Source organism: Pipra filicauda, unplaced genomic scaffold (genome assembly GCF_003945595.2).
Source record: "Pipra filicauda isolate LSUMZ 115617 unplaced genomic scaffold, ASM394559v2 scaffold175_size1500280_pilon, whole genome shotgun sequence".
Classification (NCBI taxonomy): Eukaryota; Metazoa; Chordata; class Aves; order Passeriformes; family Pipridae; genus Pipra; species Pipra filicauda.
Window position 1 is genome coordinate 670,828 of NW_024104273.1, and position 16,157 is coordinate 686,984.

At 39.7% G+C, this 16,157-nt stretch overlaps 1 protein-coding gene and 1 non-coding gene across 4 annotated transcripts in view; both read right to left on the reverse strand.

Moving 5' to 3' along the window:
- The window catches only part of UBE2V2 (ubiquitin conjugating enzyme E2 V2), a 35,584-nt gene that overhangs the window by 16,375 nt on the left and 3,052 nt on the right, over window positions 1-16,157 (reverse strand). The window contains exon 1 of one of the 3 annotated variants that reach the window (XM_027713908.2): window positions 9,914-9,934. The exons of 1 other annotated variant lie outside the window; for it this stretch is intronic. Coding sequence is in view for 1 of the 2 variants with exons in the window: in XM_027713888.2 (XP_027569689.1) it covers window positions 12,443-12,458 (16 nt within the window). In the remaining variant the exon portion in view is untranslated. Of the gene's footprint in view, window positions 1-9,913; window positions 9,935-12,442; window positions 12,536-16,157 lie in introns of those variants that run through there. One more of the 3 variants, XM_027713888.2, reaches the window with a different exon arrangement.
- Window positions 14,951-15,023, reverse strand: TRNAA-AGC. The gene has a single exon. It is a non-coding gene; the product is annotated as a tRNA-Ala (tRNA).

Consider the following 16,157-nt stretch of genomic DNA (forward strand, 5'->3'; position numbering starts at 1 on the left):
TAAAAAAAGCTTCTTACTATCAGGAACATCCTATCAAGAAGTAGTACCAGGTGTAGTGTAATGACATTGCAATTTATCTGAGGTTGATCACAGTAATCAGACTCCAAAACCCTGAAATATTTCTAGTAACTTGCCTATTAACCAAGCTGCACATGGGAGTTTAGTCTTCAAAAGAACTCCACTGCTGGTATTAGTAGCAGAATGCAGCAATTCAATAGTGAACTTTGTTGTTGTCATTGCTGTAGTTTTAAATCAAGTATGTTACTACACACATAGTAAAGCACTGTTTCCAATAACCAAGACAACAACATGATTCTTGTTCAAGGTAAATAGACATTTCCAATTAAAAGCAATACATTTTTTCCATTAACTACAAAAACATCCATTCAACACATTGCTGCTGCATCTGGAATCAACCCAACCATGCACTACCAAATATACAGTGAACTTGCACTGAAAAAGCTGTCGTCATTATATGAGTTTGATACATCTTGATATTTCTGTTAATTGAAACTTCTGCTTTCTCAGAATTACAGGCACACCCCACTTCCTTGAACTGCTTTCCAAGAAAGTTTCAATACATTTCAGTAAAATTCAAAGTCATAATCCTGTATATTGGTCGTATTCATAAAGCTGCATTTACTGTACGCTATTTTTCTCTACTTTCCTTCAGCAAATGTGTCCCAAAGCAATGAAATTCAAGCAACAGAATATTCTGCATTAACAGTTTTGAGTTTAAATTGGGGAAGTCCTATACTATGTTATCTTAAATATCTTTGGTAAAATGAAGGTATTTAGCAGCAACACGTGGTCCATGCGCATCAATCAGGATCGTGAATAAGATACTAATCAATTCTAGCATGTATGGATGAAATATCCCTATAATGCAAGTATAATTTTTTCCAAAGAACATTCAGATAACATTGATTTTGACACATAAAACCAAATAGATGCATTTCTACCAACGAAAACAGAAGGACTTAAAGCCACTCCGTACTGACAGATGATATAAAAAGAAAAGAGATTACAGAGACCCCTTTGTGCTACCAAAACTGATCCTGGGCAATCCTTCAAAACCAACAACGATCTTGGATGCTTTCTTCTCCATTTTGCTAGTGTCTGAAGTATGCACTACATCAGATCAATTGAACAGTGTCATTACTGTCTGCAACTGGCAAAGCTGTAAGCAACACCAGTTCAGATCTGCAGAATCATGAAGACCAACCTAACTATGCTTACTTGTGGAAGTCTCCTAGGAATAGAAGTTCAAGAAGAAAAACAACTCTGACATAATCAGATAAAAATTCGTTTCCATGTAAAAAGAAATTATTCATCCTAAGAGGAAGGAACAAACGAGACAGCTAATGTGAAGAATTAATAAGAGATGAGTAGCAGGTAAGTTTTCACAGCTCAAGTAAACAGATGTACATCAGTGAACACTATAGAGCACACAGGCATTTATTCAATGAGTTGAATGTTCATTGTAATTTATAGCCAGTTTTGCTGCAACACTGACCATAAGAAAACTGCCATCTTGCAAGACTTAAAGAAATCACCTGTACTCGACAGGACTGGTAAGAACTGAATGGGCTATTGCACTTCTTTGCAGGACTAAAACATATACATACATATATAAAAAACATGACTATGTAGCAGCCCAGTAACTTCTTTTTCCTTTTATAATATTTGAAATTAAATAAACTGAAAGCACCCAGGCTGAAAGAACTTCAAGGAAGATGTGAGAATCTAGGAACTACCTTGAAGTTTAAGTATGCATTTCATCAGTTTTTGGGTTCTGGTTTTTTCATACGAAGATATGTTACTTCCTAAGAAACATTTCCCAGCATGAGCCAAGAAAGAGCCAGAGCAGTGTGAAGGCCTTCATCTTAAAAGCTAATTTTTGGTTAAAGCTAACCAAAGTATTAATCATTTTTAGAATCACACTGGTGATAATTTCTATTTATTTCACTTAAGTGAAATCTTACATTTGTAAGTATCTTTCTTAACAGACACAGTCCAGAAATAAAGTTAGGCAGCATGAAAATAACTTTCATAGGAATTTCCTTTATATTTGAGTCTAGCCACAGCCAGAAACATTCTTATGCCTTATATTAAGAAGGCAGCTAATGAGAAACTATGTTAATACAGTAGAAGTCTTGGTCATTTACTGCAAAGCTGCATTCATGTTTTGGTGGAGGGGAAAAGGGTTGAAGGGATATAGGGATATTTATTTCTTTAGGGTAAGGCAAAAACACTAGTGTTAAAAAAACAAACAGTAAAGACAAAACAGATTTACAGAATCAGATTTTTTTCACCTTGCTTTCCATTTCAAATGCACATTCATAATATTGAGACACTATTACTTATCTACTAGCAATAATAATTGAAAATTATAAATTCTAAACAGAATGATATTTGCATGTTTCAGTAGTAGTTTTAGTTGCACTGTGTTAAAATTTGCACTTAATGGAACCTAAGATGCTCCACCTCACACTTTGAGCTGAGCTGCCAAATATAGAACAGGTCTTCAAAGGAAAACAGAACTTACTTTATACTTGTACAATTAGGGGAAGGCAGAATATCAACTCTGAATGAAAAGTCTGTAAGCACACATATGGTCCACTACCTGTCAGCTCCCACTTTCATGACTGAGCTCACCTCAAAAGCAACTTGTGGTATTGATATGGTTTGAAGCTGGCTCCCTGCCAAGTCTCCAAACCTTACCACAAGAAGTTGTCTCCCCCCCCGCAAACCTCAGGGAGAAGAGGGAGAAAAACAACCAAGAAAACCGAAACGAGAGAGAGACAGCTAAAGCAATATATATAAATATATTTACACTTATGTTACAGTTATATACAATTGAAATATATATACAATTTCACAAGGGAAATGGAAGGGGGAAGGGAAAAGGAACAAAACCAAAATAAAATATATATATATATATATATATATATCTCCCAATTAGTAGTCCAATATCTAGCAACTAAAAGAATTGGCAAAAAACTATATTACTACTCTCCTTGGGACAACGGAGAGTCACTCTGGAACAATCGCCGGCAACCTCCGCCTCCCAAGGTCGGCAAGGCCTTACCAGGCCTCGCTCCCCAGCACGGCAACTCAACAGCAGGGAACCTGCACCTCCAAGCTGCCGGAAGGAAAGAGAGCGAAGGCCTTTCCTCCTTTCTTCTTATAGCCTGGCTTACGTAAAAATCGTAGGGAATACTGGGTAAATCTGGACCCTTCCTTGGTTACAAACTGGTCACCAAGGAAGGCCTAGACCAAACTACCACAGTATCCAGTTATCTCATTTACCTTTCACATACATCTTATCAGCTGCACTCACAAAATAAAGAACACAGTATAAAATGATGGATGGCCTTACAAGAATGGAGAGATGGTAACAGCAATTTGCTTTACAAATTTAATTCTTAATTAAAAATTACATTTTTAATTTAATGCTTACATTTAATTAAAGAAAAAGAAGTGTATTTAGGCAATTTATTTAGTCTGGGGGGTGGGAAGGGAAGAAATTAATTTCTACAGATCTACCCATTAGTAGCTGGGTTGTCATAAACATGAACCTGATTTACAAACACATGTTAAAACGGCTTAAACCACAAATCTTGATGCTGGGGTAAGACACCTCAGCATATCAAAACCATAAAAGCAACATCAGTTTATTCAGTGTGTTTCGGTTGCTGCTGGTTTCGCACTAAGATTGATGAGACTTCAAACTACACTTCTCCAGCAGAGTGAGCATTCCAAATGTGCAACATTTTAGGAAAAATTTTGTGCAGGTTTAGGTTTTATTAATTATGTTTTTAAGTGTGAGAAACTATTAGCAAAACAAATAGCTCCATTATCAAGGCATCTTCACCTAACTCCTCTCGTCTTTTATCTTGCCTGAGTAACTAGAAGGAAGTGAGCAAAGTTCTCCTAGTAACTTTGAGTTCTACCAATTCTGTCCCATAATTCATCAGATTATTTACTGACAGCAGCCTTGAACAGCATGCTTCCTGAGATGGTCACTGTGCCCCAGGAAAACACATCATATCTGTTTATTTTTCATTCACTTCTAACCATGCTCATGGCCACTCCTCTCTCCCCTCCTTCCCCGCTCCCCCACTATCATCCCTTTTCCCTTACCTTTCTGAAAAAAGCAGTAGATGGAGAAGCAGCTGCCATTACCTACCTGATCAGAGCTGCACCACTTTCTGGCCAGCAACCATGGAGGAGCCAATCTCCCAAAAACTCCAGCAAGATTTTCCCATTCCCATTTTCCCATCTCTCCTTACCAAGACTCGTATCTCACTGAAAACCTCTAATCCCCAACTTCTGCAGTCCAACTTTCACATGCCTTCTTCACCCTCCTGGCTTTTTTATGTAACAGTACCCTACACATCCTAAAGTTGCACAAGGTACATCAGCAAATAAGCATAAGAGTCATCATTTGTACACCAGTGAGCAGATGCACAGAGTACTTAAGGCTGGCTATGTGCACACACAGAATATAGACCAGATCTGAGAGAAACCCTGACTGAACTCAGCTTTGTTAGCAAGGATGCAACAACTGCTGCTGGCATGGAATGACTAATGGAGCTCATAAAAATTACACTAATGAAGAAGCTCGCTCCACTACAGATACAAACGTTGTAAGACTATAAAACAGAAGGCATGAGCAAACTCTTAGCAAAAAAGAGAGGGGAAAAAAACCCAAAACCAAACAACCTTTGGAAGTTCCCACACTATGTGTTTTAAGTAATTAAAATACATCATCCAAAAAAACTATCGAAAAAAGGTACCACACCAACAGAAAACTATAGTATAAAACCCACTACATGGGATTGTAGTCCCCAAAGATAATCAGTATAAATTGCTTAAAAGTAATTTTAAATATCTGCACTAATATTAGTGGCATTCATTCTATGTGGCATCAGTCTATATTACATCTAAGTGCAAGTTTTTTGCTATAAATAAGACCATTGTTATAAATAAGATCACTCACACACTGCATGTCCAGTGGTGTCTAACTATAAGAAAAACCACACAGGTATTAAACAGTTAAAGTCACAAAATAACTCATGAATTGACATCAAGGCTGTTCTGGTGAAGGTTGGAAATGCACAGGCTAAACTCCAAACTTGTTTAATACAAATTACCCCACTATTAAAAGCACAAAGCCATCTAATGGCAAAAAAGGTTAAAGGAAATGTAAAACAGCAAATAGGCTCAATTTTTGAAAGTTTCATCTTAAACCTGACACTGTGTTGGCAGAGAGAAAAAGGGATTTAAAATACAGACTTCTTTAAGCTATCTTTTAAAGTATGATGTCAAAAAACCTTTTTTTTTTTCAGATAAAGGGGCAGAAGGAGTGGGAGACTAGAGGAACCCAGGAGAGGCCAATATCTCATGAAACGGCTTTCCCAGGGTCTGCTTTAATAGTTAAGAATATAATGTGTGACCCAGATAACATGAGTAGCATCAGGGATTTAGTTTAGCAAAGCTGTAAAGTTGTCTGAAACAGGTTACAAGTCATTGACCAGCAAATAGTTGTTCTAAGACTTGCATGAAGGTCCTCTCCAACATGACTCAGCACCTACCCACAGTCCGAAATATAAAGATATTTTATCTACGTAAAACTAATAATATGATCCATTGTTATTCTTTCAGTTATACACATAAACATACACTTATGTATATAATCAGCAAACGTACCAATCACCACATATTTAGTACAAAGAACTGCCATTATTTTCCTACATTATTTTTGTGAGTCATATTTCAGCCTGCTATTTTCTATATGCCGTGGTACTCAAAAGTTCAAATTATTTAGTGTTTACATGATCACACATTCCACTTCAGGGAGAAAAAAGAAAACTTGTAATTCCTTCTTTGGAAAAGTTATTAGTTATATGAATAAAACTGGACATTTTAGTAAGACTATACTGGTATCATAAATAAAGGACACTACTTTTACATGTATTGGGCAAACTGTTTCTGATTTACTCAAGCAAACTGCAAATTCACTTAACTATCCAGTTTATGAATAGTTACAAATGCAGTGAAAGGAGGTGATTTTTTCTTTGTGCTGTTTCAGTGTCTAATACAACAATTTTTAAAAAGGGAATACCGAGTCTATCTAGACATTTGACAGTTTTTTTAATCTAGTTGAAGCGACTCATCCTTCTGAAATAAAGGATTTAAAACTATGAAGTTCTAAGTGTTGAAGGTTTCACTCATTCCAAAATGCTAACTATAAATAGTTTAAAATCGCACACTTAAATCATCACACATTCTTGAAAAGGCTGTAAAACAGAAGCTCATGTTATTCAGAACCAGTCTGACAGCTTCACAGTCAGTATTTGAAAATATTGTTTGAATTATATCTCGTTAGTGTATTGCAAATGAAAAATACAAAGAAAAACATTCTTTTGGACAGAATAGCATACAGCAAAACCCTTCCAAGTACAGCTTCAATCAAGACTACTTCGAATGCTTTCTGCATAGCACATTCTTGTCTTTCCATGATCTGAGGATTCCCATAGGATAGCTGAGACAGTAAGGCAACAAAACCTTGCTGTAGTAGCTAAAGCTGATGCAGTACTTTACATTAAGTTTCAGTAAGGATGAAGTACAAGCTATAGTAAAAAAGAGATAATAGTCTAGAGAAATAAAAAATAATAGATAGAAGAGATAATAGTGGAGATAAAAAGAGTAGGGGGAGAGAGAGGAGGAAGGGTCTGTCAACAAAATGAAGCTGAACAGTTTCACAGCATGTATTTAACACTGCCTCTGGAAAAATCTTCCATAAGGCAAAACACAAACACTAGCAAATATTTATGTAATTCAATTCTACCAGCTACTCACAAGACTTGGAAATCTAATTCTTATATGAGAAGCCTTCTCATGCGTGCTTAAATTTATAGTACTGGACCATCTGCCTCCAGTCGCTGAAAGGCATATCTTCCTGAAACTCTGTGTGTTGTACCTTTATCCAGGCTAAAATTTTCCAGGATTGTACAGAAGAGTTTAGATAATGGGCTTCAATACTGTGTCTGATAGCATCCTTGAATTTCAAACAAGCTCTTAAACAAATAGAAGATTACAAAGTAGGCCACTTTTTTATCACAGGAGTAAGGTGCTTTGCCTGTTCAGCAGACTCTTACATAGCTGTTGTGGCAAAAAGACGTAAGTGGGTTTGTATTTAAAGACAGAGTTATGAAACACCAGGAACAAAGACAGGAAAATGATACAGGCAAAGCTCTGAGAAGAAACAAGAGTACCTTGCCTATATATGCCCCAAAGTTGGAAAGAACTGATGGTCTATACATAGCTTAAAAGCCATTTGCAACCTAAGGTGTTCTCAACCCAGCCGAAGCACATCAAAACTATTTGTGGCTTACCAAGATGTTTTTAAGCGCAAAATAATCACAGTTTCAATTCCTTGTGCATAGGACAGGACAGAAAAATGCTCCACACAGAGTGCTTGCTGCCTCAGAGAACACAGTATTTTACTTCTTTTGTTTTGTCTGATTACTTACAGCTTCAAGAAGTCTGTGCTTACAGAGCTCACACTGTAAATTCAGAGAACAAACTTTGAGGACTGTAAAATTCTAAAAAGCTCTTAAACTGACTTCTTGGACAGGTTCTGGGTAAATGAACTGGGTAAATGAACAATGTGGTGGAGGCATAAAAGACAAAAGGGAAGGGAATAATGGATCCTTGAAGGTAAAACATACTAGAGGGAAAAGAGACAACTATTTCCTCCGGAAGAAAAAAAAGAGGGAGGAAACAAACATTGAACAGGTCAGAGGAAAAGAGAAAACCACCTGTGCAGAGTTCAACACGCAAGTTTTCTGCATACAAAGCTTAAATTATACCACATCTCCTCCATGGAAAAAATAGTTTTCAAAACATTGCTTCTACATCCCACTTACGTATCATCATGGCCAGTCTTCATGAACGAAGATTTGGGAAAGGTCTTTACCCTTCGAGCCTGCGCAGTGGGTTTTTTAGGTGAGACACAGCGTGCGCTGAACTGAGTCCACCCTTTAATCCTGAGGTTCATCTGCCGGGGCCGAGCGAGCTCGGACAGTGGCAGCGAGGTCCTCAGGACGTAGGTTTGTTTAGAGTGACCTTCGCTTAGATGGATGGCCTTACAGGGCTGACGAGCTCCATCTGCCCGGGGAAGTCCCCTGACCAGGAATCGAACCCGGACCGCGGCGGTGAGAGCGCCGCATCCTAACCACTAGACCACCAGGGGGCCCCCACTTACGTATACATCTCTTTATTACTCCTCTGAATGGCTCTTTAATACGTAGGTGTCTCTAAACAGGGTATGGTGTTCCATCAATCTATTCTACCAAGCACAGAACAGGCAGACATCAGCTTGATTTGGAATGGAGAAGAGTTTCAAAGGATTTAAGAGAAAGTATTGCAAAACCCTATCTCATATTATGGAGTATTTTTCAATAGAGGATTTCAGGGAGGAGGGGGAGGAAAGCTTTCAAAACAAAACAAAACCAACAACAACCACAAACCCCTCAATCATCAGGAAAGATACACTCAGTCCTTGCCTCACAATTCAGGGAATTAGACTGAATGCACTCAAGACCACTTCCAGCCCTTCAGTTTTAAGCTCACTTTTGCTGTAGTCATGCACACTTAGAACTCCTTCCACCACCATTAAATGTTTGCAGACAGAAGTAAAAACAAAATAAGGCACTGATGTTGTGCATTGTGCCATGTCTACTCAGAGAATCAGTCATCTATAAATTCAAAAGGAAATATATTTTTGCATGGGCAACATAAGTTACACAAAGAAACTGATTCATCTTTAACGATTAGAATAACTGGAAATGAGAAGTATGGATTTTACAGAAAAAATACTTCATTGGGATCTAGCCGTACACCTTCAAAGACATTAAGCACACTTTCAAAAAAGATTGTTTGTGACTACATACTAGAAGTAAATCAGGAATCCGACATGTAATTCTCACCGTAGATCAGTCGATTTTTTCTTCCCCGAGTACACAGTTTCAGCAAACCAAGGAGAATTTTCATTAACTCAGCCCTATTCCCCCTCCCCCAAGCTAGTGAAGCTCTTGGTTGAAGGGAAAGGAGACAAAAGCTATAGCAGCCGATAGTTACAGCACATATTTGACACTGCTACCTTAATTCTCATCTTTTCACACCTAAGTTCTAACCACTTAGTGGCACAATTACTGCTTTTAGGAAACATTCACATTTTAGATACAAATATACACACATATCCTATACACATAAGGTAATATTAAGTGAAACCCAAATTATGGAAATTATGAAATTAACTCTTGAATTAACTCCTTTTAATTATGGGGTTTTATCTGTTTCTTTTTCTCAAGAGACACAAGAGATGTTTAAATGGTATGCTTTAGTGAATTACGGAACTTGAACCTAGTTCAATCTCTTCATATTTTCAAAGAGATTAAGAGAATGTATCTCCAGCTAACTGATATGAAACTGGCTGATTATATCAACAATAGCTGCTCTTTTCTTTAATAAATTGACTTGTTTTAGCAGACCTCCAGCAGTACCTGCACAAACAACCCAGATCCAGCTTCAAGCAGAAGGCGTTGCAATAACAGAAGATCAAACTACAGCTTATAAATATCCATTTCTAGTACGTGCAGTATCTATGTGTAAAATTACTCATTGTAAGTGATTTTAGAAAGCAGGTAAGATACTTATTTGACGGCAACATAACATTGATATATAAAGTTTCTTTACCACACATTAAAGAACAGCTATTTTCAAACTATCTTTATCTGCTGTTAAAGGCACATAACTTTTTAATTCTTAATTTTTACTGTTCAAAGAACTAGCGAGCCCAGGAAAGGAATTTCTGGGATAAAACTAAGACAGTTGATCTTACTAAAAGTTTTGCTGTTGACTTCCTTGGGGCTAGAATTTCATTCCTGGACTTCATGCAATCAAAACAGTCTTTTTTTTTTTCTGAAATAAAGAAGGATGAAGTTGAACTTTATAGCAAGAGCAGATTAAAGTCACAGAGAACCTAGAGTAAAATTTTAAGTCTACACCAAAGTTAAGTCTATGGCAAATCATTCCCTTCCCTCCTCCACAGCTTCCTGGTAAGAGCGGTTCTGGGTGAAGTCTTAAAAATCTGAATTTTTGCATACTGTGTGGAAAGAACAAAACAAACATCCCTCCCACCTCTCATCTATGAGTATACCAATAAACAGTCACAGTATTTTCTCCACTAGAACAAGTACTTTGTTTTAGAAGCCCTGACTAATTTTCCCAGCAGTTTCATTGATAATTTGGTCTGCCCACTTCATTTTACCAAAATGGGTTAGTTTAATTTAATTTCTTGAACAATGCGTACATGCAGTACTAGCACTTTATTGTTTGGAGCAGACACATGTATAAAGAGTTTCCTACATCTCCCACTTTTTATAAACTTTGAGTGTGGCTAATTCAAAACCAACCCCAGTAAGTGTACACAGATTTTAAAATAACACTTGTAAGACTGTGAAGAACATTTACAGCAGTAAAACTATCAAAGTTCAGTTAAAAAATATTTATTCTTATAGAGCTGAAGTATGACAAAACCAGCTTCTTTCACTGTACAAATTTTTAGTGACTTATATTTTACACCAGCCAGATTGAATGGATGCCAAATACCAGTAATCAATACACATGACCTAAACCAATTTTGCTTCCTGGTGTATTACAGGAAATTTCAGGCCAAACCTATACACTAGCTGAAGTTTTTCAGTGTTGCTCCATAATAAAACTAGTAATAAAATGCTTTTAAACTTAAGACACCAGGAAAAAAGTAAAAAAAAAAATTAATAAAATGCAGTAATTCACAGATGAGCAAATCCTTAAGTTTCTGTAATATATCCCTTCTGGCTCAGTTTATCATAGGCAATATCTATGACTTTGGACTGCTCATTCACAGAGTTGCAAAAGCTACTCCATGCCCCAAAGTGATGCCCCAAACCGTAACAAATACCACTCTGGAAATCTCACATCCCCAAAGTCTTATTACCAAGTGGAGAAAACACTCCCAGCCCTGAAAACAAAAATAATCTGCCCAAGCTTTCTTTGCAGAACCAACAGTAAGGTACCAAGACCAGCTGAACCATACAGATGTTTCTTCTATATTTTCTTATAGTCCCAATCCCTCAATGATCCAGTGGACCAGCAGAAATAAATTAGGGGCCAACATTCACCCTAGACTGACTGTTGAGGTCAATTCATTCCTTTGTCCTGAGCTCTGGCAATCCTACTTATAAAGTCTCAGGGGTGACAGTCCAGAGAAAATGAGGCCCTGAAGACTTCAGGTTTTAGCACTGGGGGAAAGGTATTGTTGTATTTCAAGGTTTTCATGAAATGAAACAGTACAATTGTGCTTGAAGTAATATTCTTGTCCCTTTCTTTGCCATCACCTCCCACAATATTCCGCCACGCAAATGCTCAGCACATGTTATCCTGGTTACTGGTATGGGCTTCCTGGGATGACTTTCAGCTCTTTGCCCTTACACTTGCCTACGAGAGACCCTTTGGCTCCAATGGCCCTCTAGGGGAAGAGAGCAAGGTGCTCCACTCCTCCTTCCCACCATGCTGCAGTAACCACCAAAGTGAAGTATCTTTGCCCCAAAACACCGGACAGGCCTGACCCCTTTTCTCTTGCACCAAGAGGGGAAAGAGACAATGCTTTATTTTAGATACTGCTATACCACAGCTTCTATATTCACCCAATGGTACACCGGGACAAACCTTTCATACAAATCTTTCTTTCCTACAGCATTTTTACCAAGCTACCGACATCTCCTCCATTCCCCATGCGCACAGGCGTTCCGTCCATTCCTGCCTCTCGGCAGGTAAAGTCTTCCCTCCCCCGACACCTCACGACGTTCATTACACAGCCCGGAGCCCTTTCTCCCATCTCTCGTCCCCCTTGCCGGGCTCTCACAAGGATGTCCCCGCCCTAACGACGGGAGGGATCGGGCCCAGGGTATAACTGAATTAGAAGGAATTTCTTCACAGATTAGACACTGGAATGGTCTGTCCAGGGAGGTGGTGGAGTCACCGTCCCTGGAGGTGTTTAAGGAAAGGCTGGACGTGGCACTGAGTGCCATGGTCTAGTTGACATGGAGGTGTTCGGTCACAGGTTGGACTCGATGATCTCAGAGGTCTTTTCCAACCTAGCTGATCCTGTGATTCTGTGATAACCTGGCCCGGCGCCCCTGCAGCTTTCCTTTTCCCCCTGTCAGAAGAAAACTCCTCCCCACTCGGGTCTCTCCCGTCGGAGGCACCTTTCCCCCCCCTCCATCCCGGAGAAAGGAGACCCCCCACGGGCCCTTGCGGGGGCGCCTCCCAAGCGCGATCCCAGCGCGGCGCTCTGCCGGGCCCGCCGACCCCCCCTCTCACAGACCTGTGGATCCGGCCATCTTGTCCGAGCCCCCCCCAACACCGCTCCGGGCCCGCACGCCACGCGCGTCACTTCCTCCCGGAGCGGCCCCGTCACTTCCCGCCAGGAAGGACGAGCCGCATCCCCGGAGCACGGGAGCGCGCGGAGAGGGCGGGGCGCAGGGGAGGCGCCGGTACCCACTGCGCGCCCCCGGCCCGGGACCCGTCCTGCATCTGGTTGCCCCCGGGAGGCCGCAGCCAGGACCTTTCCAGGGTTGCTCTCCCGTTTGTATCCCGCTCGCCAGACCCTGTCTATACATGTCTCTCTCTGCTACGTCTCCTCCCTTGCAGACTATTACACCTGTGGAAGCAAACCCCTGTGGCTGCATCTCCACCCAGCCACCCGCACTTCTCCCCCTCAGCCCAAATTCCAGGCTCCAGTAATAAGAAATTCAGTACACAGCAGTGAAGCTTCACTCCCAACTTTGTTCTTTAGCTTGCTCCTAACAAGGCACTTACATTCAGAAGAATCTTTGGAGCCAAAAAAAAAAACCGACAAAAAAAGAAAAGGCAGAAAAGGAAAGAATACATGGCAAAATTAAAAAGCCACAGAAATACTAAGAGAAATATATTAAAGAGGTGGCAATTAGATCTAGTTCCTCAGAATAATGTGACAGTTTCAAAGGCAAAAATACTCAAGATTCAGTAGCATAAGAACTAGTGGAAAATTAATTCCAATAATGTCTAGCCATGAAGCCAAATGTTTCTTCACCTGTAGAAGTCAACTACAAGAAAAAGTTCCAAGGGCACCACAGAAGCCAGTGCCGACTTCTGCTGCCAGTAGCATCCTACCTGGGAACCACAACCTGACTCTGTGTTTGGGTCCAGAATGCTAGGGAGGAGCAGCAGGCTCGGGAAGGGCAGCATCTGAGAGGGCCCTGTCGGCGTTCACACGGACGGAGGGAAAGGCTCACCAAAGCTACATGCAGGCAAACGCATCTGAAACAGGACACATCCCAAAACCTGTGCCAGAGGTCACCAGAGAGGTCACTGTGGTGAGGAACTTCCAGGAGGACTCACAGCCTGAGCCAGCAGCGTTTCTTGCAAAAAAAAGCCTGTCCCTTGCGCACCTCGCTAACCAGTGACAGCACCCACGTGCTGTTCTTGGCACCCTATTTTATAAATACACTTAACTCTTTCTTTTACAGCTTATAAAGAGAGAGTCTTAAACTCATTTACAGATTCTTCTGGTAGAGATCAAAAAACAAGGATGCAAAACGTTTTCCCTCCAGCTAACCTGAAACCTCTTCACCAACAAGGACTTGCTACTATCCTTACACATACAGTGCTCTGCTTCCCTTCATTTTTCCTTTGTTCATCTTAGCCCAAACACTGTGGTTGCTATCTGTGCATACATAAAAATTATAAATCTACAGCAGCTTTTAGTTCTTCCATTGTTTTCTATTTCCTTTCATCAAGTTACTAGTTTTGACCAGTTTTTTGTAACAGGAATAAGCAGGAGTTTCAATATTTACAACAAAAGAATTATAATTAAGCTTTTCCAGTACACTGAAACTGTTCCTAAAGCTGCATTTCAATGATCTGTGGAGCCTTCCGTTGTCACGACAAGCTGATTGTAGGGATTCTCTTGTGTAGCCTATTTCAATATTTTTGTGGAAACAGCAAGGATACCGAAAAAAGTCACAATATTTTTTAAAAAATTCTTGTCTATTATAACATCATTGTAGAAAATATTGTGGCCTTGAACAGAAAAAAAGGTGCCACAAGTTACCCTTCTTCTATTCTTTGGAATCAAGAGAAGGTGCAGTAGGGCTGCTGGAGAGCACTATACATGCCTTGCCCACTGTGGTCATCCTGAATGTAACCAGCCTGTGTTCCTGCTTGCATTAAGATAAAACCTGCCCAAGGTCAGAAAGAAGCAAAATGGCCACCCCATGCCTGTCTGCTTATTTTTTCAGGGTTAATACTTCTTTTTTAGGCAATCCTATGCCAATGGTGAACAGCACACCTGGGTCTTCTGACAAAAGGACACAATCTTGCTACCAGATGCAAAAGAGCTATAGAATAGTCTAGCGCACTCTTTCTAATAAGCAGCCTACACAACCAAAACAGAACAAAAGTAATGAATCTTACAGCATGAATACAAAATTTTGTTCAGTATGCACTAAATTATAATATCAAATTTAAAGTTAACTAATGAATGAAATCATTAACCAAAGACTTGCATATCAATCAAAAAATGTCTCCTTTACTTTTCTCAATAATTTGTTGATGTCATTTATTATTACATTAAAACGTCAGTAAGTTTTGTTATTTCATGCAAAGATTGTATTTTTTCTCCCTGTACGCAAGAGAACAAACATAGAATTTTGAAATGAAAAAATGAAATATTTAAAACAATGTTAACTTTTTTCTACATTACAGTTCTTTCATGTGTCTTTACACCACTATACAAGAAAAATATTTTGAAATGCTGCTACCTAGTTTACAAGGAAATCAATACTGAAAACACTGGAGAATGCGGGCATCGATCCCGCTACCTCTCGCATGCTAAGCGAGCGCTCTACCATTTGAGCTAATTCCCCATCTGAAAAAAAAATCTTTGGGACTTGGAGACACACACTCTAAACTTACCAAAAACCACAACACAACTACATTTGATTATAAATTTGTTGTTTCTTACTTAGTCATTCTTTCCACTCACCAAAAACTGACTGCAGCTCACAGCTGGAGTCATAGGACACATCTTTCAGCAATTACACTACCAGAATACTCTTATTCATCCTTTTATAACACAAGTCTTTGTTATTTCTTTGTTTTCATACAAGAAGCTCTCCAAAACATTGAGTTACTTAAAAGAAACCAAATGTGTCATTGAAAAAAAAAGCCTAACTTTTATTGAACAACTGTTCCGAATTCAACAATGAAACCCATGTTTTTTCCAGTTTTCAGGGCATGCACATGTAAAGCCAGGTTCGGGAAACATTTAATGAATAGGAAAAATATATGCTTGATTGAAACAGAGCTGTACAGTCAAAGCTTTTACGTATGTGTGTGTGCATATATATACATATGCACACACACATCTTTTATGTAAGAGTACATATAAATATGCACACACATCTTTTGGAAGGTGTCTGGCTTCTCTGGGGTGGGAGAGTCAAGTGAAAACAAAACACATCTGTATTTTCCTTATTTATTACCTTATTTTTCTTAGTTATTACCTCACCAAATGCACTTCCCTGTAATTAATACATTACTTGTAACAGCCTTAAAACACTGACTTTTTGAAAAATGAACACACCCGTGTTCCCATGACTTGACACAGAGCATAAAGCCTATATAGTAGGCAGGGAACATGACAATGAACGGCTCCCCACGAAACTGCACCCACAGCCCCCTGGGGCCCGGCCTCCCCCTCCAGGGAGCCGTGGTGCCTAGGCTGAAGGGGCCGCTCCTCGCCCCCAAAGCTTCTGTCGTCACCCTTGCAGCTCACCTCATGAACCACCCCCAGGGCTTCTTCTCCTTGCATCTGCTTCCCTGGTTCCTCGGGACAGCCCTCTCCCCTTCCACAAAGTCTTTCCCTTCTCATTCTACAGTCCCCCGTCACCTGCTCTGTTCTCTTCCTTCCCCCAGCCTTCTTGCTGCTGCTTAATAGAATCACACAGAATCAATTAGGCTGGAAAAGACCTCTGAGATCATCGAGTCCAACCTATGAC